This window comes from Mesoplodon densirostris, chromosome 9 (assembly GCF_025265405.1).
Source record: "Mesoplodon densirostris isolate mMesDen1 chromosome 9, mMesDen1 primary haplotype, whole genome shotgun sequence".
Classification (NCBI taxonomy): Eukaryota; Metazoa; Chordata; class Mammalia; order Artiodactyla; family Ziphiidae; genus Mesoplodon; species Mesoplodon densirostris.
This window is the reverse complement of record NC_082669.1, coordinates 40,929,427-40,955,694: the sequence shown is the minus strand read 5'-3', so window position 1 is coordinate 40,955,694 and position 26,268 is coordinate 40,929,427. Positions and strand designations below refer to the sequence as shown.

Genomic DNA, 26,268 nt, shown 5'->3' with positions numbered 1-26,268 from the left:
ACTCTTCTTTATCTAACTCTTTTAGGTGGTAGGTTAGGTTAGGTTGTTTATTTGAAATGTTTCTATTTTTTTTGAGGAAGGCTTGTCTTACTATGAACAGCCCTCTTAGGATTGCTTTCTACTGCATCCCATAGATTTTGTATGGTTGTGTTTCCGATGTCATTTGTCTCAAGGTATTTTAAAAATTTCCCTTTGATTTCATTGTTGACCCATTGGTTTATTTAGTAGCATGTTGCTTAGTCTCCATATAATCATTTTTTCTCATTTCTCTTTCTGTGGTTGATTTCTAGTTTCATGCCATTTTGGTTAGAAGAGATACTTGAAATAATTTCTATCCTCTTAAATTTGTTGAGGCTTGTTTTCTTTCCTAGTATGTGGTCTCTCCTAGAGAAGGTTCCATGTGCACTTGAAAAGAATGTATATTCTAGTTTTTATGGATATAATGTACTGAAAATATCAAGTCTGACTCTTCCGTCATTTAGGATCTCTGTTGCCTTATTGATTTTCTGTCTGGATGATCTACTGATGTCAGTGGGGTATTAAAGTCTTCTACTATTGTATTCACATCAATTTCTCTCTTTATGCCTGTTAGTATTTGTTTTATGTATTTAGGTGCTCTTATATGTGCTAACAAGTGTAATATCCTCTTCTTGTATTGATCATTTTATCATTATATAGTGTCATTTCTTTATCTTTCTTTGTAGCCTTTGTTTTAAAGTCTATTTTGTCTGATATAATTATTGCTACCACTGCTTTCATTTCCATTTGCATGAAATATCTTTTATCTTTCTTTGTAGCCTTTGTTTTAAAGTCTATTTTGTCTGATATAATTATTGCTACCACTGCTTTCATTTCCATTTGCATGAAATATCTTTTTCCATCCCCTTTCAGTTTGTGTGTGTCCTTTGCCCTAATGTGGGTCTCTTGTAAGCAGCATATTGTATGCTCTTGTTTTATCATCTAATCTGCCACTCTGTCTTTTGCTTGGAGCATTTACTCTATTAACATTTAAGGTAGTTATTTATAGACATGTATTTATTGCCATTTTAAACCTAGTTTTCCAGTTGATTTTGTATTTCTTCTTTCTTCCTTTTTGTTTTTCCTTTTGTGGTTTGATGGCTTTCTTTTATATTATGCCTGAGTTCTCTCCTTTTTGGTTTTTGTGAATCTATTGTATGTTTTTGATTTGTGGTTACCCAGCTTCTCACATATGTTAACCCATTACTATATCTACTTGCAATCATACAGGATCAAACACATTGTAAAAAAAATAAACAAAAAACTACATTTTCTTACTCCCCTTCCCATTTTATGATTTTTCTGTCCTCTTTTACATTTTTATGTTTATCCTTTTGCTATTCATTGTAGTTATTTTCACTTTCACAAATTTTTTTGATTAAAAAAAATCTATGTACTGTCTTATTTAAGTAATTTACAATTGTGATTTCTTTTCTGTAGATTTTTGCTTCTTTTCTATTTAGAGAAGACCTTTCAATATTTCTTTCAGGTTAAGTTTAGTATTACTTTAGTTTTTAAAATTTGCTTCTCTGAGAAATTCTTTCTCTCTCCTATTCTAAATTATAATCTTGCTGGGTAGAGTATCCTAGGTTGCAGGTTTTTCCTTTTCAGGATTTTGAATGTATCTTGAGACTCCCTTCTGACTTGCAATGTTTCTGTAGAGAAACTAGCTGATAGCCTTAAGGTGGTTCCCTTTTAACTAACTCTTTTTCTCTTGCTGCCTTTAGAATCCTCTTTAACTTTTGCCATTTTAATATATGTCTTGGTGTAGGTCTGTTTGGGTTCATCTTGTCTGAGACCCTCCGTGCTTCCTGTACCTGGATCTCTCTTTAATTGTGAGAAGTTTTCAGCCATAATTTCTTCAAATACATTTTCCATTCCTGTTTCTCTTCCTTCTCCTTCTGGCATCCCAATTATGTGTAGATTGGCCGACTTGATATTATCTCATAGGCCTCATATATTGCTTTCATTTTTTTTCATTTGTCTGCTGTTCTAATAGATTTCCATTATTATATCTTCTAGATCACGTATTAATTCTGCATTAGTTTGCTATTCATTGCCTTTAGCTCAGCTTTCATCTTGGCAAATGAGTTTTCTAATTTTAATGGGCTCCTCTTTATAGTTTCTAGTTCTAGTGCATTTCTATTGACAGCCTTTGATTTCTTCAGTATTTTTATTACCTCCTTTTTAAATTCAGGATCTGGTAGACTGGAGAGGTCTGTTTCATTATTCTTTCTTTCAGGGGCTTTTCTCTTGTTCTTTTATTGGGACTGGCTCCTCTGCTTCTTCATTTTACTTATATTCCTCTGTGAATTTAGGAGAAACTTATCTACTGTGAAGGGCTGTTTTTATGTGGGAGCATCCCTCTGTAGCCTGTATGAATCTAATATTTTTGGAGGGCTGTTTTCAGTATGGATGCCTGCCACATTTTTCCTCAGTATGTGCTGGCCATTATCCCCTTGATAGAGGGTGTGATTGGTGTTGTGGTGACCAGAGCCTTGAAAACATTTCAAACTTCTGTTTATTCCCAGTGATTAATGATTAATAGGAACTGAAGAGAGGATAAGGGGTCTAGCCTAGGCTAGAGAATTTTAATGAGCAAATTCCAAGATAAAAAGGAAAAACCTAGATTAGTGTAGCATGTGAGAAGTGTTTTGAAGGATATATGGAAGATACCATCATCAGAGGTTTCTGTATCAGATAAAAACAACTGTCATTGTCACTTTATTGTAGGCAAGGCAAATGACCAGATCTGCCTTTTCAAAGCTACTGACATTGTGAAAAACATGAATAAATCTAGTTTCAAGTTCAGCATGTTTTTCTTCAAAGATGCAAATTATTTTAAAATACAACATTAACAGAAGCAGCAACTGAAGCAAAATACAATAAATATGTGGGAATTTATTTTGCTAAGCCATAAAGTATTTTTCCATGAATAGCATCAATTTAACAGCTTCCTTAGTATTTACCAGAAGGGATTTAGAATTGTTTCACTAAACATTAATTTTTCACATTAAGTCAGACATAATAAATTTATGTATTTAAATTTAAAGGAAGTATTTATAAGACATTTTCTGGGTATGGTAGTACATTAAACTCTTGAGAATATGGTATAGCTTGTTTTAAATCTTTTTCAAATCATCCTTCCTTTAAACCAGTGCTGTCCAAAACAAAGATAATGTGGGCCCCTCAGATGCCATTTTTAATCTTTAAAAAAAAAAAAATGAGGGGCTTCCCTGGTGGCGCAGTGGTTGAGAGTCTGCCTGCGGATGCAGGGGACACGGGTTCGTGCCCTGGTCTGGGAAGATCCCACATGCTGTGGAGTGGCTGGGCCTGTGAGCCATGGCCGCTGAGCCTGCGCTCCGCAACGGGGGAGGCCACAGCAGTGAGAGGCCCATGTACCGCAAAAAAAAAAAAAAAAAAAAAATGAAAAAAGCTGATTTAATTGTAGCATTTTATTTACCCCACTGTACCAAAATATTATAATCTCACCAATATACAAAATTGAGATATTTTACATTATTTCTTTGTACCTCTTCAAAATCTGATGTGTATTTTATACTGATACCTCATCTCTATTTGGACTAGCTACATTCTGAGGGCTAAATTACCCACAGGAACCTAATGATAAGGAAAGATACTGGCCTGCACATTTCCACTGTCTGGCACATGTGCTTGTAGACAAACATTGTGAATGACTGCCACTCTCCAAATACTATATTCTATCATTACAGATTTGGACCTACTACTATGGGAACCCATACATTAACAAACATTAAACAATGTAAGACCAGTAAGTACTATATCTGATACTAGATAAATGGCAATGAAAATGGCTTCCATGGATCACAACTAACAGTGAGTAGACAGACAATCTTCTTTTTCTCTGTAGCACTTACCACAATTAGTATTTTTCTGTGTTTTCTTACTTATATTGTGTATGTGCATCTGTTTTTCCTATGACATTCCATGAGGGAAGGAATTATTTCTACCTTGTTTGCCATTATACCCCTGGACCTTAGCAGAATGTGTTTTCCACACAGATCATCAAATACCTGTTAAATGAATGAATACGACCTTGCATTGATTATCAGGCTGAACCAGCTTGTCATTTCATTCTTCACTGTTTTCCAATAGTTAAGACATAGTCCACATTTTCGCAGTGAAAGCAGTGAATAGCTGTTTTCTCTTCATAATAATTTCTAGTAGCTTAACTCAAATGTTAAAAGTAGGGAAATTCCCCAGAAATTCCCCACTAGTCATAATCACATTTTCCTGTCTTCAGCAGACTCTCCTCCTCTCCAACACATAACAAAAGCAGAACGGTTGAGGCACAAACGAACAAGTGTCAGAAAACAGCCTCTCCATCAACCTCTTAGACTGAGAGAAAAAGGAAAACAACATACATGCACCTAGAAGAAAAGAATAGTGAATATTGTTTCCTACCACACAGTCAGTAGTGGCAAAGTTCTTAAGAGCTCTGGAAACTTCAGAAACTCCTTTGGCAAACCATTGTAAGTTAAACAGTAGAAATACTGTAGTAGCCATGATAAGAGAAATTAAAGCAAAATAGCATGTCATGTAACATCATGACTAAATGTGAAACCTGTAACAACAACAAAACCCAAGCTCAAAACTCATTCTATATGATATGAAATAACATTGTATTTTAAAAGTCCCTAAAAGTCCCTTTGCAGACTGTAGAAATCATTTTATTTAGAATGTATCACTGGAAGAATTGGAGTTGAGATTGCGGGCAGCTCTTACCTTTCTATTCTGTTTACAGTAAAATGGCGCTTTAATAATACTGGCATTTCCCATATTTATCTGTTTTGTTTTAGCACCAAAAACTCAACTCCTAATCAAACGTTCCCTGTTTTGCAAAGTATTGGAATACAAAACATTTCATAGTTCAAACTTCAGTCATCTGTTTTGTGTAAATCAATTTTTAAAAAACCAAATCATATTTAAAATGCACTAAAGAAAATTACTTTTCCCTTTTCTTTTTAGGTGCATGTTCCAAAAGTGGTGTAAATTCAGCCTCCTCACTGTGCTTTCTTTTCTTTTTTTTCTTTTTATGGTCACTTTGGTAACCACTGGAGTCACTGCCTTGGAAAACAAGGTCCTGGTGCTTTTTCTTCTTCTTCTTCTTCGGCTCTTCCTCCCAGAGGTCATTCACATTGTTATTAATCTGCAGATCTGTCTCTTCCTTCATGGTAACATCTGCAAAATCCGCTAGCTCTGTGGTACCACTTTCCACTTCATATGGCTCTGGGTCTTTCTTCTTTTTCTTTTTCTTCTTTCGAGGTTTTTCAGTAGCTTCTTCAGTGCCAGTTTCTGTTACTTCTTCAGAAACTGCAGAGCACTTGGTTTGTAAACTATAAATTAACAGTTTAAAACATTTACAGAACATTAAGCAAAAATGAAAGAACAAAATAAGATCAAGAATATTCCCCACATGCAAAGATTTTTCTAAATAATGACAGTAGTACAAGATAACATACCTAGGACACAAATTTCAAATATTCTATCCTGTTATCTCCCAGCACATTGACATGTCTCGGAAATGTTAAATTTTTTGTTTCCCAAGTACTTTTCCTAGACTATTTCACACATAAAAATGACATAAACTTTTGTCAAAAACATGGCTTCTAAATTTTAGCTTGGTTCAGAAAAACAAACTGAACACTAAACATCACCATACCCAGCCTTACCAGCCAAACCAGTGACATTTGATAGGAAAAAAAAACTTCTGGAGTTCCCTATCTACTACCTCAATCCTTGTTTCAAGTAATAGTTCATTGTTCTTAACCTATGCTGAAGCAGTATGACTTCAAAGTTGTGAATATTTTATGAAAACAAGGATCAATGAAGTAGCCCCCTCTCTATAGAACTGCTGTCCCATACAGTAGCACTAGCCACCTATAACTATTATAACTATTTAAATTTAAGAAATTTCAATAAGATAACTTAAAAAATTCACTTCCTCAGTCACACTAGTCACATTTCAGTTGCCCAAGAGTGAGGCTTGAGCAACAAGCTATATTGCACAAATATAGCACATTTCTACCATCACAGAAAGTTCTTTTGGACAGCTGCTCTAGAACTTTAACCCATACTCTTGTTATTTATCAAGGCCTTATCAAGGCAGAATCTAGAAAAAGATGCTAACACAGGATGGGAAAGTTTCACCCCCCCTGCCCGCCATTAAACTTGGCTCCCATGAACCCAGGCTCAGGATCAAAGTAATTCTTACAAGAATTCCAAACAAGAAAAATACAGAAATTAAATGATCTATGTGGTATAATGACAATAATAAAATAATTATTTTTGTTTCAACTCTGTAAAAACAAAACGGTAATAGTTGTTATGCAATATGATTAAGCTTCTAGTAGTCTCAAGTTCAGGGATCAACTTGTAAAAAGATTACCAACAAACTAGACAATAAAAAATTGAATTAATAAAATGCAGACCAGTTAGAGCTTTAGAATATTCAATGCACTGTCAGAGCACTTATGATTCATATTTATGTTGACTTTATGGTTTGAAAGTACAAATATTCCAGTAAAAAAATTAACTTTTTAAAAGCAGGATTTATGTTCCCTAAATTCAGAATTAATAGAAACGATTAAGTATCAAAATGACAATAATGTGATTTGGAACTGACCTAGTGATATTTAGTTTTCCCCGAATGCAGAATACTCCAGCAGCATCTGAGTCTAAACGAAATACTTCAAATTCTAGTTCATCACCCATGTTTATCTCCAGAGTCTGCCACTGTTCGGCTGGCATCTGCTCAGGTTTAGGAATGGAGGCATTGAAGCACCCGTGTACTAAACAGCCAATGTGGCTGGAAGACACTTTATTAACTGTACCCTGAGAAGAAGGAAAAAAGAGTATTACATCAAGAAGAGAGCCAAAGAGTTAAAAGGTGAAACAAACTTTACAGTCTTCAAATAGAAAATATCAAAATAATGGTATAATTCAATATTGAAAAAGTTGATCCTCATTTAAAGCTTACCACATATTACACTAAAATACCACTTTAGGAACACTGTAGAGTTTTTAGAAAGCTCACCTTGAGCATGGCTATTTTAACTAAACCATAACATTACTAGAAGCTTTAAAACTAAATAACAATATATGATTTTATAACAATAAAACATGATTTTATATATGATTTTATGTATTTTATATATTTTATCATAGATTTTTGTAATCAAAAAATATGATTTTAAGGTTAAATTTCCAAGAAACTTAGTTTTCTATTCCCCTTGGAATCAACATATATAAAGTATATGAATGAAAACCTGAAGCATTTTTTTTAAATCACATATTTTGAATTATAAAACTGTAAGAAATAATAACACATATACAGTGTTGTTTAATGGCAGTACCTCCTTCCACATGTGACAGAATAAAACTTACTTGTCTCCTTATAAGGAGTCTGGATTCCAGAATGGTACTTTCTGGATGGTCTGAAGAATCTGTGCTACATCTACACATTAGAATATTATTCAGCAATAAAAAGAAAGAAGCTATCAAGCCAAGAAAAAGACATGGAGGAACCTTAAACACATATTTGTACGTGAAAGAAGCCAATCTGAAAAGGTTACATACTCTGTGATTCCACTATAGGACATTCTGGAAAAGGCAAAACTATGGAGACAGTTAAAGATAAAAAAAAGTAGTTGCCATAGTTTCCAAGGGAGGGAGCAATGAATAGGTAGAGCACAGAGGATGTTTAGAGGAGTGACCAATTATTCCATAGGATAGTGTAATGTTGGATACATGTCATTATACCTTTGTCAAAACTCAAAGAATGTACACTACAAAGAGTGAACTCTACTGTAAACTATAGACTTTAATAATGTATCAATATTGGCTCAACAATTGTAACAAATGTACCACATCTGTATGTATGTCAATAATAACTGAAATAGTATGTTTATGTGAGGTGTTTTTTTGGGGGGAGGGGTGTGGGAAGGAGGTGATGTATATGAGAATGCTATACTTTCCATTCAGTTTTTCTAAAACTGTTACAAAAGACAAAGTTTTCAATTAAAAAATACTCAATGAGCAAAGGAAAGTCTTTTCAATGTATGGGTTGAGAACACTGAATATGGGCAAGAGAATGGAGCTCAAGGACCTACAAAGTACTACATACAAAAAAACAAGATTGATCACAGACCTACACAGAAAAGCTAAAACTACAAAAATTCTAGAATCTTAAAGAATATCCTTGCAACTGAGGGGTAGCCAAGTTTCTTAGATAGGATCTAGAAAGTACAATATGATAAATTAGACTGCATCAAAATTAAAAGCTTCTGCTTGTCGAATGGTACCATTAAAAGTTAATAAATAAGACAGACTGGGAAAGAATACTCACAATACAGTTACCTGAAAAGAATTTGTACCAAAACTATGAAAAGAATATAAAACCCCAGTTAAAAAGGGGTAAATTACTTGAACAGGCCCTTCTTACCGAAACATATGAAAAAGAGCTCATGAGGGAAATACAAATTAAAACCGTAAGGAAAAACTACCATATGCCCATCAGTAAAATCAAAAGACAACACCAATTGTTGGCAAGAATGCAGAGCAACTGGAAGTACTGAAGGGGATATTAGTTCTCCATGAAGTTAAACACACGTTTACCCTGTGACCTAGCAATACTGCTTCAAGTTTCTACTTAGGAGAAATGAAAATACATGTTTACAATAGCTCTGTTCGTAACAGGTCCAGACTGGAAACAACCCAAATGTCCATCAATGAGGCTGGATAATCAAATTGATAACCAAAGTACATATATACTCATATAACTGAATACCATGAATGATTAGATGACAAAATCCACCAGTATACCCGATAGCATGGATATTACTCAAAAACATAACCAAAAGAGACCAGACTGTGAGTGTATAACGAAAAATTCCACTAATAAGGAATTACAGAACAAGTGAAATTAATTTATGATAATGAAATCAGAATAGTGTTTGTATCTAGGATAAAGGGGATTGACCAGGACAGGGCACGAGAGTCACTTCTAAGGAGAGAGAAGGGTATATGCACTTGTCAAAATTCACTGGGCTGCACAGGATGATCTATTGCATTTTACTGTATGTAAATTAAATGATACATTATATTGTATGTAAACTATATCTCATATTATTAAATGGAAAAAAATGGTCAAATGTATTTGAGGACTAGATCTTATTGTAGGGGATAGAGTAAAAGGGATAATTTAACTTCATTTCACTTTCTGTACAATTAGAATGTTATTTCCATGCACATATTTACATTTATGATAATTTACAAAAAGCAGATGACAGTTTAATTTGGGAATTTTAAAGTACAAATCTACCACCAACTTTAATAGTATGGAGCTTATAGGATCCCAGTTTGGAGGGCAAGGGTAGTATTTCTAGCAGTTCAAATGACATTCAAAAACATTTTTAGGGCCTCCCTGGTGGCGCAAGTGGTTGAGAGTCTGCCTGCCGATGCAGGGGATACGGGTTCGTGCCCCGGTCTGGGAGGATCCCATATGCCGCGGAGCGGCTGGACCCGTGAGCCATGGCCACTGAGCCTGTGCGTCCGGAGCCTGCGCGTCCGGAGCCTGTGCTCCGCAACGGGGGAGGCCACAACAGTGAGAGGCCCGCATACCGAAAAAAAAAAAAAAAAAAAAAATTTTAAATTAGAAAGGCCTTGTAATTTTGTTATAGTGAAATCTGACCTACATTTTAATTAACAGTATCAAGGGCTAGTTAATAGTTCTCATAGACTAAACAATTCCTATAGACAAGTATTTTAGTTAAAGGAAAAAATACATATATAACAAGTACATATGAACACAGAAAACTGCTGGTGGGAAAGGAGCAAGTGATGTGGATAAATGTATACATTTTAGTAGATTTCACATCAATTTCTGCATTTTCACCTTCTCTTAAAAAACAAAAAACAAAAAACTGAAAGACCTTCCCCACAGGGGCTTCATTTCCACAGCACAGTATGGATGCCCTGACCCCTATCATTCATTTCCATTACCTGTCTGGTCCCACAGCTATTTGGATTTGCAACTCCAGTTCTATATATTGCTATACCATCTGAATCCTATATAAACAAACTATACTTGTATATATTTGAGAAGTTATAAAATAATAAAAAAAATTTTAACCCTTTAAAATCATTCTGATGGTATACAGAGAATAAATTGGATGGGGCATATACTCTGTACATGCATGTCAGTTTTAGTAGCATGGAGTTTAAAAACTTGCCTAGACTCCCACTGAACAGAAAAAAGAAAAAAGAATGAAAAATGACATTGTTTAAGACACCTCTAGGACAGTATCAACTGCAGTAAGATTCACATGATAGGGGACACAGAAGGTTAAGAGAGAAAGGGCCTGAGAAAATATCTGAAGAGATAATAGCTGAAAACTTCCCTAACCTGGGAAAGGAAAGAGGCACTCAAGTCCAGGAAATGTAGAGTCCCATACAGGATGAACTCAAAGAACATGCCAAGACACACTGAAAAGCAACAGATAACCTACAAGGTAACTCCCATAAGGCTATCTGCTAATATTTCAGCAGAAACTCCACAAGCCAGAAGAGAGTAGCAAGATATATATATTTAAAGTGATGAAAGGGAAAAACCTACAACCAAGAATAAATACCCAGCAAGGGTCTCATAAGATTTGATGGAGAAATTAAAACCTTCACAGATAAGCAACAACTAAAAGAATTAAGCACCACAACACGAGATTTACAACAAATGTTAAAGGAACTTCTCTAGGCAAAAAAGAAAATGCCACAACTAGAAACAAGGAAATTACAAAATGCAAAAACTCACCAGTAAAAGCAAACATAGTAAAGGTAGGAAATCACCCATATGCAAAGCTAGTAGGAAGGGGAAAACACTAAAGTGGTAAAAATCACCTACATCCACAATAAGCAATTAAGGGAAACACAAAACAATTAGATGTAAAATATGGTATCAAAAATAGTAATCATGAGGGGAGAAGAGTACAAGTGCAGGGCATTTAAAATGCATTTGAAATTAAGAGATTAACACCTTAAAAGCAATCACATACATATATATATATGTGTGTTATATATATATATATGTTATATATATGTGTGTTATATATATATAGAGAGAGAGAGAGACTGCTCTACAAAAACCTCATGGTAACCACAAACCAAAAATCTGTAATAGATATACACACACAAAAGACAAAAGGAATCCAAACATAACACTAAAGATAATCACCCACTCACAAGAGAATAAAATTTAAAAAGGGGAAAAAAAGAAAGACCTACAAAAACAAGTCTGAAACAACTTTAAAAAACAGCCATAACAACATACATATTGGTAATTACCTTAAATGTAAACGGACTAAATGCTCCAACCAAAGTTCACAGACTGGCTGGAGGGGATCAAGATGGCAGAGGAGTATGACATGGAGAGCTCACCTCCCACAAAAATATTAAAAATACATCTACTAGGGGCCTCCCTGGTGGCGCAAGTGGTTGAGAGTCCGCCTGCCGATGCAGGGGATACGGGTTCGTGCCCCGGTCTGGGAGGATCCCATATGCCGCGGAGCGGCTGGGCCCGTGAGCTATGGCCGCTGAGCCTGCGCGTCCGGAGCCTGTGCTCCGCAACGGGGGAGGCCACAGCAGTGAGAGGCCCGCATACCGCAAAAAAAAAAAAAAAAAAAAAAAAATACATCTACTAGTGGAACAATTCACATAGAACGTCTACTAAATGCCAAAAGACCTCAGACTTCCGATCACAAGAAAACCTCCCCATAGCCAAGTAGGATATAAGGAAAATGAAAAAGAAGGAATCGCAATGGGTCCTGCACGCCAAAGAAGGAGCTGTGAAGGAGGAAAGGTTCCCACACCCTGGGAAGTCTCTTCACCAACAGGGAGATCAGAATGTATGGAGGGGTAGCTTCATAGCCTAAGAGGAGAGAGCAGCAACTGGTGTGCAGAAGGCAAAATGGAGAATAACATGCACGGAAGATCGGCACTGCCACACTGCATTCCCCAGCCTGAGACACTCCTCTGTTGGTGTGGGAGGGGGGCTGAGTGCTGAAGCTCAGGCTTCAGAGGTCAGACCCAGGGAAAGGACTAGGCCCACCACGAGTTTCTTTCCCCTGTGAGTGCTCCCAGACAACAGGACACCACTACAGTAGCTCCAGCAGTGTGCTGAGTCACTGCCACCATGGCAGGCTCCTGAGGCTGGCATGGACCGCTGCTAAAAGACCTGCAAGCAGGTGCCAGGCCTTGCCCTGTCCCAGTCCCAGGAGTGCATGGAGAGCAGCCACCCATACAAGACCCCTGAAGCGGGCGTGAAGCTCTACCCCTGCTGTCCCAGGAGTGCACAGATAGCACCAGCCCATACGAGACTCATGAACAGGCATCAAGCACAGCCCCCACTGTCCCAAGAGGGTGTGGAGAGTAGTCGCCCATAGAACACCCACGAGCAGGCCCTGCCCCTACTGTCTCAGGAGGGCATGAGAACAGCCATCCATACGAGACCCATGACCAGGCAACACGCTCTGCCCCCGGTGTCCCAGGAGTGGAGAGTGGCCACCCACACAAGACCTTTCACCAGGTGCCATGTGCTGCCCCTACTATCCGGGGAGCATGTAAGGAAGGCTGTACCTACACACCCATATCAAGGGGATAATGGCAAGCACACAGTGAGGAAAGAGACAGCAAGCATCCAAACTAAAAGCAGCCTCTCAATTCCAGAAAACACGGCAGAGTAGAAGGACTTGAGCTAACCTCCTCTTGCAGAAGCACCAAAACCAGAACTAACTGCTGAACAATCAGCGATAAAGAAGACTGGAACCCACCAAGAGAGATATTTTACATTCAAAGACAAAAAACAAAGTGAGACGGCAGGAGGGGCCTTTTCGCGACATAATCAAATCCCATACCCACCAGATGGGCAACCCACAAACTGGAAAATTAAGTATATTGCAGAGGTTCTCCCACAACAGTGAGCCCCATGTCAGGCTTCCCAGCCAGAGGGTCTGGCATCAGGAGGAGGAATCCCTAAAAGCACTTGGCTTTGAAAGCCAGCGGGGCTTGAGTGTAGGAGCTCCACAGGACTGGGGGAAATAGACTCCACTCATGGAGGGCGCACACAAGGCTTCATATACACTGGGACCCAGCATAAGGCAGTAACTCCATAGGAGCTGGGGCCGGACTACCTATGGGTCTTGGAGGATTTCTGGTGGGGGGGAGGTGGGGGTCAGCTGTGGCTTATGGTGGGGGCAAGAACACTGGTGGCAGAGGCCCCAGAGAATACTGATCAGTGTGAGCTCTCCTAAAGGTTGCCATTTTGGCATCAAGACCTGGCCCTACCCAACAGCCTGCAGGCTCCAGTGATGAAAAGCCTCAGGCCAAACAACCAGCAGGATAGGAAAACAGCCCCACCCATCAGCAGACAGGGTCCTTAAAGCCACACTGAGCTCACAGCCACCTATAAACACACCCCTTGACATGGCCCTGCCCACCAGAGGGACAAGACCCAGCTCCACCCACCAGTGGGCAAGGACTGGTACCTTCCACCAAGAAGCCCGCATAAGCCTCAGGATCAGCGTCACCAACAAGAGGGCAGACACCTGAAGCAAGAGGAGCTATGGAGACCACAAACACAAAGTTAGACAAAATGAGATGGCAAAGAGATACGTTCCAGATGAAGGAACAAGATAAAAACCTACAAGAACAACTAAATGAAGTGGAGACAGGCAACTCACTGAAAAAGAATTTAAAGTAATGATAGTAAAAATAATCTAAGATCTTGGGGGAAAAAAATTGGCAGCACAAACGAAGAAGTTGCATGAGGTGTTTTTAAAGAACAAACAGATGAATACAATAACTGGAATGAAAAATACAGTAGAAGAATCAATAGCAGAATAACTGAGGCAGAAAAACAAATAAGTTAGCTCAAAGACAGAATGGTGGAAATCACTGTCATGGAACAGACTAAAGAAAAAAGAATGAAAAGAAATGAGGACAGTCTCAGAGACCTCTGAGGCAACATTAAATGCACCACCATTCGCATTATATGGGTCCCAGAAGGCAAAGAGAAAGGGCCTGAGAAAATATTTGAAGAGATTATAGCTGAAAACTTCTCTAACGTGAGAAAGGAAACACTCACTCAGGTCCAGGAAGCACAGAGTCCCATACAAGATAAACCCAAGGAGGAACACACCAAGACACATATTAACCAGACAGACAAAAATTAAAGAAAAAATATTAAAACAAGGGAAAAGCAACAAATAACATATAAGGGAACCCCCATAAGTTTATCAGCTGATTTTTCAACAGAAACTCTGCAGACCAGAAGAGAGAGGCACAATACATTTAAACTAACGAAAGGGAAAAATTTAAAACAAGGAATACTCTACCCAGCAAGGCTCTTGTTCACATTTGACAGAGAAATCAAGTATTATAGACAAGCAAAAACTAAGATTTCAGCACCACCAAACCAGCATTACAACAAATCCTGAAGGAACTTCTCTAGGTGGAAAAGAAAAGGCCTCAATTAGAATCAAGAAAATTACGAATGGGGAAGCTCACCAGTAAAGGCAAACATAAAGGCAGGAAATCATCCACACACAAACCAACAATCATGAGAAAAGTACAAATGCAGGATATTGGAACTGCTTTTGAAATTAAAAGATCAGCAACTTCAAACAATCTTGTACATATATAGACTTCTATATCAAAACCCCCTGGGAACCACAAACCAATAATCTGTAATAGATACACAAAAAAAGCAATCCAAACACATCATTAAAGATAGACATCAAATCACCAGAGTAGAGAACAAAAGAGGAAGGGAAGAAAAAAGACCTTAAAAAACAAATCCAAAACAATTAACAAAATGGCAATAAAAACATTCATATCAATAATTCCCTTAAATGTAAATAAACGCTCCCGACAAAAGACACAGACTTGCTCAATGGATACAAAAACAAGACCCGTATACATGCTATCTACAAGAGATCCACTTCACATCTAGGGACACATACAGACTGAATGTGAGGGGATGGAGAAAGGTATTCCATGCAAATGGAAATCAAAAGAAAGCTGGAGTAGCAATACTTATATCAAACAAAATAGACTTAAAAATAAAGAACATTACAAGAGACAAAGAAAGAAACTACATAATGATCGAGGGAACAATCAAAGAATATATAACAATTGTAAATATATATGCACCCAACATAGGAGCATCTCAATATATAAGGCAAATGCTAACAGACATAAAAGGAGAAACCAACATTAACACAATAATAGTGGGGGACTTTAACACCCTATTTTCATCAATGGGCAGATCATCCAGACAAAAATCTATACGGAAACACAGGCCTTAAATGACACAAAGATGGACTTAATTACTATTTTTAGAACATTCCATCTGAAAGCACCAAAATACACTTTCTTCTCAAGTGCACATGGAACATTCTCCAGGATAGATCACATCTGGGGCCACAATACACGCCTCAGTCAATTTAAGAAAACTGAAATCATATCAAGCATCTTCTCTGACCACAAGGCTATGTGATTAAAAATCAACCACAGGAAATAAACTGTAAAAAACACAAACACGTGGATGCTAAACAATATATTACTAAACCAATGGAACACTGAGGAAATCAAAAAACACCTAAAGACAAATGACAACAAAAACATGATGGTCCAAAACCTTTGGGATGCAGCAAAAGCAGTTCTAAGAGGGAAGTTTACAGCAATACAATCTTACCTCAGGAAACAGGAACAATCCCAAATAAACAACCTAACCTTACACCTAAAACAATGAAAGACAGAAGAACAAACAAAACCCAAAGTTAGTAGAAGGAAAGAAATCAAAAGATCAGAGCAGAAATAAATGAAATAAACAAACAAAAAAAAAACAATTGAAAAGATCAATGAAACTAAAAGTTATTTCTTTGAAAAGATAAAGAAAATTGATAAAAGTTTAGCCAGACTCATCAAGAAAAAAAAAGGAGAGCACTCAAATCAATAAAGTTAGAAATGAAAGAGGAGAAGTTGCAACTGACACCACAGAAATACAAAGGATAATAAGAGACTACAACAAAACAACTATACACCAATAAAATGGACAACCTTGAAGAAATGGAGAAATTCTTAGAAAGATACAACTGAACCAGGAAGAAAAGAAAATATGAACAGACTAATCAGAAGTACTGAAATTGAAACAGTGATTTAAAAACTTCCCCCAGACAAAAGTCCAGGACCAGATGGCTTCACAGGTGAATTCTATGAAACATTTAAAGAACAGTTAACACCTATCCTTCTGAAACTATTCTAAAAAATTGCAGAGGAAGGAACACTCCCCCAAGCTCATTCTATAAGGCCACCATCATCCTGATACCAAAGCCAGACAAAGATACCAAAAAAGAAAAATTACAGGCCAATATCACTGATGAACATAGATGCAAAAATACTCAACAAAATACTAGCAAACAAAATCCAAAAATACATTAAAATGATCATACACCATGATCAAGTGGGATTTATCCCAGGGACGTAAGGATTCTTCAAAATACGCAAATCAATCAATGTGATACAACACATTAACAAAGTGAAGAGTAAAAACCATATGATCATCTCAATAGAAGCAGAAAAAGCTTTTGATAAAATTTAACATCTATTTACAGTAAAAACGCTCCAGAAAGTGGGCATAGACGAAACATACGTCAACATAGTAAAGGCCATATATGACAAACCGACAGCTAATGTCAAGTTCAGTGGTGAAAAGCTGAAAGTATTCCATCTAAGTTCAGGAACAAGGCAAAGATGAGCACTTTCAGCACTTTTATTCAACACAGTTTTGGAAGTCTTAGCACAGCAATCATAGAAGAAAAAGAAATAAACTGAATCCAAATTGGAAAGGAAGAAGTAAATCTGTCACTGTTTGCGGATCATGATATACTATACATAGAAAATCCTAAAGATGCCACCAAAAACCAAGTAGAGCTCATCAATGAATTTGGTAAAGTTGCAGGATTCAAAATTAATACAGTTAGTCCCCTACATATGAACGAGTTCCATTCTGAGAGCACATTTATAAGTCCAATTTGTTTGTAAGTCCAACAAAGTTAGCCTAGGTACCCAACTAACATAATCAGCTGTACAGTACTGTACTGTAATAGGTATATGATACTTTTCACACAAATAATACATAAAAAACACAAAAAAATAAAACACTTTTAATCTTACAGTACAATACCTTAAAAAGTACAGTAGTACAGTACAACAGCTGGCATACCAGGGCTGGCATCAAGTGAAGAGGCAAGAAGAGTTACTGACTGGAGGAGGGAGAGGAGGTGGGAGATGGCAGAGCTGAAGGATCATGAGCAATAGGAGACAGAAGGCAAATTGTGATTTCACTCATGCCTGACATTGATGGAAGGCACGTTTCCATCTTTGAAAGTTTGCAACTTGAAGGTTCATGTGTAGGGGTCTTACTGTATATAGAAATTGGTTGTATTTCTACAAGCTAAAAACAAACTATCAGAAAGAGAAATTAAGGAAACAATCCCATTAACCATCATGTCAAAAATAATTAAACACCTGCAAATAAACCTACCAAAGGGGGCAAAAGACCTGTACTCCAAAAACTGAAAAGAAATTGAAGACAACATAAACAGATGAAAAGATATACCATGTTCTTGGATTGGAAAAATCAGTATTATTAAAATAACCATACGACCCAAGGCAAGCTACAGATTCAATGCTATCGCTATCAAATTACCAATGGCAGTATCAGAGAACTAAAACAAATAATTTTAAAATTTGTATGGAAACACAAAAAAACCCAAATAGCCAAAACAATCTTCAGCAAGAATAAGGGAGCTGGAGTAATTAAGCTCCCTGACTTCAGACTATACTACAAAGCTACAGTCATCAAAACAGCATGGTACTGGCACAAAAATGGACACATAGATGAGTGGAACAGGATAGAAAGCCCAGAAATAAACCCATGCGCTTAATGGCCAATTAATCTATGACAAAGGAGGCAAGAATATTCAATGGAGAAACGACAATCTCTACAATAAGAAGTGCTGGGAAAACTGGACAGCTACATGTAAAAGAATGAAATTAGAACATTTTCTAATGCCACATACAAAAATAAACTAAAAATGGATTGAAAACCTAAATGTAAGACCAGATACTCAAACTGCTGGAGTAAAACATAGGCAGAACACTCTGACATAAATCACAGCAATATTTTTTTGAATCCATCTCCTAGAGTAATGGAAATAAAAGCAAAAATAAACAAATGGGATCTAATTAAATTTAAAAGATTTTGCACAAAAGAAACCATAAACAAAATGAAAAGACAACCTATGGACCGGGAGTAAATATTTGCAAACAATGTGACTGACAAGGGAATAATTTCCAATATATACAAAGAACTCATAGAGCTCAGCATCAAAAAAACCAAACAACCCAATCAAAAAATGGGCAGAAGACCTAAAGAGACATTTCTCCAAAGAAGACATACAGATGAAAAGATGCTCAACATCACTAATTACCAGAGAAATGCACATCAGAACCACAATGAGGTATCACCTCACCTTTCAGAAAAGCCATCATCAAAAAGTCTACAGACAATAAATACTGGAGAGGGTGTGGAGAAAATGGAACCCTCCCACACTGTTAGTGGGAATGTAAACTGATGCAGCCACTATGGAGAACAGTACGGAGGTTCCTTAAAAAATTAAAAATAGAGTCACCATATGATCCAGAAATTGCACTCCTGGGCATATATCCAGAAAAGACAAAAACTAATTCTAAAAGATACATGCTTCCGATGTTCACAGCTGCACTATTTACAATAGCCAAGACATGGAAGCAACCTAAGTGTCCATGGACAGAGGAATGGATAAAGAAGATGTGGTACACATATACACACAAACACATACACACACACACACACACACACACTAGAATATTACTCAGCCATAAAAGGATGAAATAATGCCATTTGCAGCAACATGGATGGACCTAGAGATTATCATACTAAGTGAAATAAGTCAGAGAAGGACAAGTATCATATGATACCACTTATACGTGGAATTTTAAAAAATGATAAAAATAAACTTATTTACAGAACAGAAGTAGATTCACAAACATAAAGGACAAACATGGTTACCAAAGGGGAAGGAGGATAAATTAGGAGGTTGGGTTAACAGATACACACTATTATATATAAAATAAACAACAAGAACCTACTGTATAGCACAGGGAACTATATTCAATGTCTTGTAATAACCTATAATGGAAAAGAGTCTGAAAAAGAATATATATATATATATGTATATATGAATATATATCACCTGAATCACTTTGCTGTACACTTGAAACTAACAGAACATTGCAAATCAACTATACTTCAATAAAAATAATTTTAAAAACTTACCTAGATTAAACTGATGGAAAATAATTTTTATTGTTTCCTTAAAAATGATTTTGTTACCTACAAAAGCAACCCTTGTGAATTCCAAGGTGTACAGTCTCTTAAAATTTTCCTAATTACATAATTAAATAACTATACAAAGAAAGATAAAAAAAAAAAAGAGATACATACCATAAGTTTTTGCCCCGGTTCAGGGCAGAAAATAACAAAATCTGCTTCAATGTTAAGATGAATGTGTCCTTGATCATCATAAATATCTCCCAATTCACCCACTACTTTGATGTTATCATAAGCAATGGGTACACCTAACAGACTGTAAAAAAAAAAAAGAAAAGAAAAGAAAAGAAAAACGATATTTGTTTATCCCCTTTTAATTGATTAGATATTCTGAGTCCAAGGAGTATACATCTCCTAATATAATCGCCCATGGCAAAAGCACAATAGTATATGATTAGTCTGCAACAACTTTAGAAGTTCAATTTCGCCAAAGGGTTCAAAAATAATGGCTAAGTTAAAAATAATTATTCAAGATAGGTAGCCAGAAACAAAATGTCCAAGTATGCAAGAGCAATAAGTTGACACTTCTTCCCTATTTCCTATTCATCTGAATTCTAGTCATGCTAGAATAAGAAAAAATGGGACTTAGCAAGAAAAATGTCTATTTCTGTGAATATTACTGAATCAAGGCAATTTTGGTATTATCCACCATTACCGAATTTCTGTACTAGATGGCATATAGCAAGAGAAGTATTAGGGTCAAAGCTGAAGCCCCTGAATATTAATTAAAGCCAATGACTTAATGGAGAAAAATCCCCAAACTACAACTGTTGCTAGTAAAACAAAATGTTAACAAATACAACTATTTCATTTTTTGAGAACTGACTCTGACACTTTCATCTGTATGTTCGGGGCTTCCCTGGTGGCGCAGTGATTGAGAATCTGCCTGCCAATACAGGGGACACGGGTTCGAGCCCTGGTCTGGGAAGATCCCACATGCCGCGGAGCAACTAGGCCCGTGAGCCACAACTGCTGAGCCTGCGCGTCTGGAGCCTGTGCGTCTGAAGCCTGTGCTCTGCAACAAGAGAGACCGCGACAGTGAGAGGCCCGCGCACCGCGACGAAGAGTGGCCCCCGCTCGCTGCAACTAGAGAAAGCCCATGCACAGAAACGAAGACCCAACACACACAATCAATCAATCAATCAATCAATCATCTGTATGTTGATTAAACATACAGGATTAGGGGACAACTACTATTTCCAAATGACATTTCCAAGTTCTTAAAAACTTACAGCTACTGGGGCTTCCCTGGTATCGCAGTGGTTGAGAGTCCGCCTGCCGATGCAGGGGACACGGGTTTGTGCCCCGGTCCGGGAAGATCCCACATGCCGCGGGCCGGCTGGGCCCGTGAGCCATGGCCGCTGAGCCTGCGCGTCCGGAGCCTGTGCTCCGCAACGGGAGAGGCCACAACAGTGAGAGGCCCGCGTACCGCAAAAAAAAAATTACAGCTACTAAGGAGTCTGAGCTGGTGGCTTCACTGCCACAGCAACTGCCTACATGTTTCTGAAAACTTTCCTGACTCCCCCAGGCAAGGCTGAAATCATGCTGCCTCTACTCCTATAGGACTCTGAGCACTGTTCTTATTTACCTAATCTCTTTGTTTACATGTCTGGATTCTAGACAGGAGTCTAAGGCCTTTGAGAGCAAAGAACATTTTTGGTGAACTCAAACTTCTAGAATGGTTCACAGAGAATAAAAGTAAGAATTTATACCTAGTAGCAGTTGTTTAAAACAGCCAGGAGTCACTGGAACAGAACTTAATTAAATACCAAATTAGGAAATCCATAAACTCAGAGACTTATTCCAGAAAGCACCCTTTTAAATTACTAATTTCTGCATGTGGCTTTCCTAAGCAGGAACTATACCATCACAAAGAGAATATTAGGGGCCCAGAAAACAGAGAGAAAGGAGGGGTTTAAAAAAAAAAGTAACTGCCACTTGAGAAAGAAAAACAAAATTAACACTTTGTTTCCCCTAATCAGCAATTAAAGAGTTTCAAGTGGGGGAAAACTGTTGTCCCCTAAGTGGCATTTGGGAGCTTGTGGTACTAATCAGTGTTTCTAAATGTAATAAATGTGTATGTTGGTGTAGCCAGTCCCAAGACACTGAGAAAAAAAAAAATGGTATCAGTCTAGTTCACCACTGCAACCCCCATATGACTCAAAAATAAAATAAAGATGAAATAAAATTCACATTTTATGGATAGTTGTCACACTGCAAAGGCCAGGGATGGGAAACTTCATTCTGCCATGTACAAAACAGTCCTACACAATGAAAACTGTCCCTAGCTCTACATGAGTTAAACGAGTGGACAAACCTCATTTTATAAACATTTATAAATAGTCGGTCATAGTACCTAAAAATATATACATATATGCATGTGTGTGTATGAACATAAAATCTTTGCATGGTTTCAATATAAGTTAAAATTTCCAGGAATATAACTAATATATAAATTCAAGAGTAGCTTGTTTTGCATGGAACTTTACTGAGAATATACACATTATATCAGAATAGCATTTTACCACTATAGACACTGTATGTTATGAGTTGTCAACTCAAGATCCCTGCACCAATCTACATTTGCAACTGATACATTCATAATGATTCAAGGTATAGTTTAAGGAGGCTTTATTCTTTCCAGGCAGTCATGCTTGAGCATTATCACACTGAAATACATTTTATTGTATTGTATTAGAGCACTATATGAATGTTTTTTCAATTATGTAGGTAGATTATACTAACTTTAAGTTTCATTTCAGTACACTAAAGTGTGTTTCCAATGACAGTAAAGGTAGTACTGCAAAATATTTCTTATAAGCGGGCATACTGAGTTCTGCAGGGTTCAGAACTGCTGACTAGGGAATGTGACCATACAGCCTAAGCCCAAGAGAATTTGTATAAATCCAGCAAACCTTTTGGGAAGCAACTCACTGCATAAAATTTACTAGAAATCATCAGACACAGACAGATACCTCAACATTATATGTTTCCCTCTTTTACCTTTGTTTTTCTGAAACCATCCTAAGTAGGTTTCAGGGCAGAGTGGTAGCCTCACCTGAGATATTTAGAAAACAATTAAATCAAGTTTAAGGGATGATTAGACTGCATGCACACTTAAGCCTTTTCTGGAACTACAGGGAGGGAAACATATTTGCCACCTTCAAATAACTCAAGAGCTGTCATATACAAAAGGGATAAGAATTTTTTTTTCTTAATGACCTCTCAAAGATATAACTTAGAAATTATAATGTGATTTTGGAAACCTACTCATTTTCTCTAGGCAGACTTTTCAAAGTTGAAATGGTATTATCTTTAAAAAATTCTGTCAATGGGAAAAAAAAAAAAGGTGGACAGTGTGTCACGTAGGGGATGCTGTTGAGATAACTAACATGAGAGCCATTCTCAATTCTCTCCTTTTCCTTATTTCTTAAACAAAGAGAAGCATGTCCTCCTGATTGTATAGGATGGCCCCAAAGTCTGGAAACATAAACTATATATGATAAATGGTGGATCAATATTACAATTCTTGATATATTCAATGTTTTGTCCCTCATTATTAATGCACAGTTTAATGTATGGTGCCCCTTTTGCACAGAATAAACTGGAGTTTTTAGCACACCCCAAAAATAATGGGGGGTAGGGTGGGGAGTTCAGATCTGTTCAGAGTGCAACTTAGACCACATGGTCACACTGTCCAATTCAGTTACAGAAATTATCATTATCTAGTCAGTTCCTCATCTCTCTGGTGTAATGGTTCCTATTCCTCTAGCCTGTCAAAGTGGAGGCATTAATTAGTTACAGATCAAACATCTATGTTTCCAGATTTTATGACCACCTTAGATATCCTTAAATCTCGCAAATGCATCCTCTCTAATCAATTTTCTCTTGGACAAGTATAACAAGCTCTTAATTTTTCTTCATATTTACTGTCTCATTCTCCTTAAACCATCACATAATGCTATCAAGTGGTTTCTTAAACTGCAAATCTGCTTATGTCCCAGACATCACAGGTACCACTGTCTCAAGAGCGTGCCAAGTTTCAGAGTTGGAGGTGATTGAGAGGACAAAGTGGTAACCCAGCTTCCTGCTTAAGCAAACAGAACAAACAAACAAAAAACACCTGGCAAAGGCAGGAGGGGAAGAGCAAAATGGCCATCCTTTCTGAATTATCCTCCACCCCATCCTTGAGCCACTGCCCTCCTCTCCAGCTGTACCCAATGTCTTTCCCCTGATATAAACTTTACTTCAGTTATAAAGTACTTACAATTATCTGGGCAAAGTATTCTACTTCACAACTACTATCCATTTGTTTATGCCACTCTTTTTGCCCAGAATGCTGATATCTCAAAAGTACCCTCCTCCTACCAAGTTGTTCTCAAAGGTCCTAAGATCCAATTCACCACTTCTTACTATAACTTAATTTAGATTTCTGTCAAATTTTAACATTTCATTGATTTATCTGGCTTACATCTATATCTTTACTAGTGCTTAAAGCTCTTTGAAACAGGGATCTTGTTTTTTTTAATATATATATCCCAAGTCTCTAGTATACAAAATAGACACACAAGTGTGTGCTGGTGCTTGGAGGAAGCTGCAAATTCTAGATGCTTAACCTGCGTAGTGTTCAGGATCCCTTGAGAAAGTAGCGAAAACCCTGGATGCTTTACCCAAGAAAACTGACATAGGAAAAGTGCAATTTCCATGGGTTCATTAAATTCCTGAAGGGTAATGACGAATCCCCAGGGAATCCACTCACTCTAGTTTTATAACCCTTACTTTCCAGCCAAGTGGTCTAGAGGAATATTAAGGTATATCTGCCCCCTCCCCCTGACCCTCCACCCTTGTAATTCTAAGAGTTTTCAAGTTATTTTCGAATATCTTACTTTAAATGCATCAAAAGGTTTTTTTTCACCTTCAAGAGCAATAGGCTTTCCTTTTCCTACTCTTAAAAAGGAAACAAAGTAATAGTATTTCTCTCATCCCTGATCAGGTCCAAGAGAAAAGAACCCAGGGAGAGTACCAGGGCCAAAACAATAAAAACCGCCCTTCGTGGTTTATAAATAAACGATTAATCGAAGTATTAATGCTTCATGTATAATTTTCTATATAGTGAGAGAGAATCTTTTTAAGTACTGCATTCCAAACTTTGTCAAATGAGAAAACATACAGAACTAACCGGTCTCCAAACCTCTGGTCTATTCTTACCTCTACCTCTCGTGGAGCGAGCTTCTTCACCCCTTCCGCCGACACAATTCATGTCACCTTAACGTTTTCTTTCTTGCCTATGAAAGGGACTCTGTACAGATCTTGACCAGGGAGGCACTAGCCTCTCGAGGTGGACTGCCATTCCAGAATGCCTCGGGATAAGCTCGCCGAGGCCGGTGAGACCTCCCATTCGCCCCTTTTCTGCTGCGCCATTAAGACGTCCACCCGCTGCCCCCTCCCGTGCCCCAAAGAAGGAGCAGTAAGCAACGTTATGATGTTGTCCGCTCTGGGAAAGAAAAGTGTAAGAGACTGGTACCTCTCGGAATAGCGCAGGAGCTCGGCATCGAGCTGTTCTCGGATACCGGTGCGTTTCCTGTTAAGGTAGCGCGGCGACAGTGCGATGTGTCTTCGGTGCGGCCCCGCCACCAGGCAGGAGTAGCGGCTATTCACGAGCGCACAAGCGGTCGCGTAGGTAGGCAATTCTAGGCAAGGCAAGACGCCGGCCGGTCCCACCACCGGCCCTTCTGAGGCCGCCTTCGGCCGCGGAGACGCTGAGCAACCCGCAGCCATGCGGCTGGTCAGGTTCCTCACGGCGCGCACTGCTTACGCAGTCAATAACCGCCTCTCTCCGGACGCCGGGTTTCTACGTCATCCACCAGCTACCACGCCCCTAGGAAATTTCCTCTCCTGGCGCTGAAGTACTCAGTTCTGACCAGCAGGGGGCAACCGCTTTTTCGCACTTGGACGCCTGTGGAGCTAGGAGCCTGTGGTTAAGCATTGAGCATGCTCAAAGGCCAACCATCACCCCGTCGCTTAAGAGAGCGCAAACCTGTATTTTCGCTACGTCCTCACTGGATTTAGAATGTAGATTTATTCGGGGTTCACACTTTGATCATATCCAGTAGTAAGGTGGTTTGGTAGGTTTACAAGCTTGGACGGTACAATAAATAAATTTTAAAATATTTATGGAATATATTTTGTGCAGAGAACCCAATCGTAAAAAACAGCCCAGATGCCTCAGATGCAACACTTCTGAAAACGAAACCATCATCCCTCTCCAGCCCGGCTTCTCTTCTCATTCTGTACCACTAATTCAGGAAATCGTACCACCACTTTCCAAATGGCTCAGTCTGTCATCCCAAGGGCCTCTCTTGTACTCCCAAACATCACATCAGCCCCAAGGCCTGTGGGACCCAAAGCCAAAACATCACTCTGTTCGGACATTTCTTTCCGTCCTTGTATCCGAAACTTCAGAATTGCCTGTGGAAGCTTAGTTTTATGGTGAAGAGCATACTCTGGAGCAGCCAGATCTCCATGAGCTTGCCCTGTTTAAAGCCTCACACCGGCACCCCATTTCCCTCAGGACGACACAGACTCCTTAATCCGGCTCTTAAATTACCAAGCCAGTTTATAATTTGCGCCCAGTATTTTCATTTACCACTTCTCACTTTACACTAGCTGCTAACCCCAGCATGCTCAGTGAGCCACGCAGCCCACCTTCTGCTCCTCCCCAC

The 26,268-nt window shown here is 38.1% G+C and overlaps 1 protein-coding gene across 1 annotated transcript; it reads right to left on the bottom strand.

Annotated features, from left to right (window-relative positions):
* On the bottom strand, positions 1-25,351 carry POLR1F (RNA polymerase I subunit F). Its single transcript, XM_060108574.1, has 4 exons — positions 25,071-25,351; positions 19,661-19,802; positions 6,686-6,894; positions 1-5,396 (listed from the first exon to the last, which is right to left on the bottom strand). Exons 1-4 carry the CDS (start codon positions 25,322-25,324, stop codon positions 5,006-5,008), a joined length of 996 nt encoding a protein of 331 aa, XP_059964557.1. The 5' UTR covers positions 25,325-25,351; the 3' UTR covers positions 1-5,005.
* Positions 25,352-26,268: the final 917 nt, after the last annotated feature.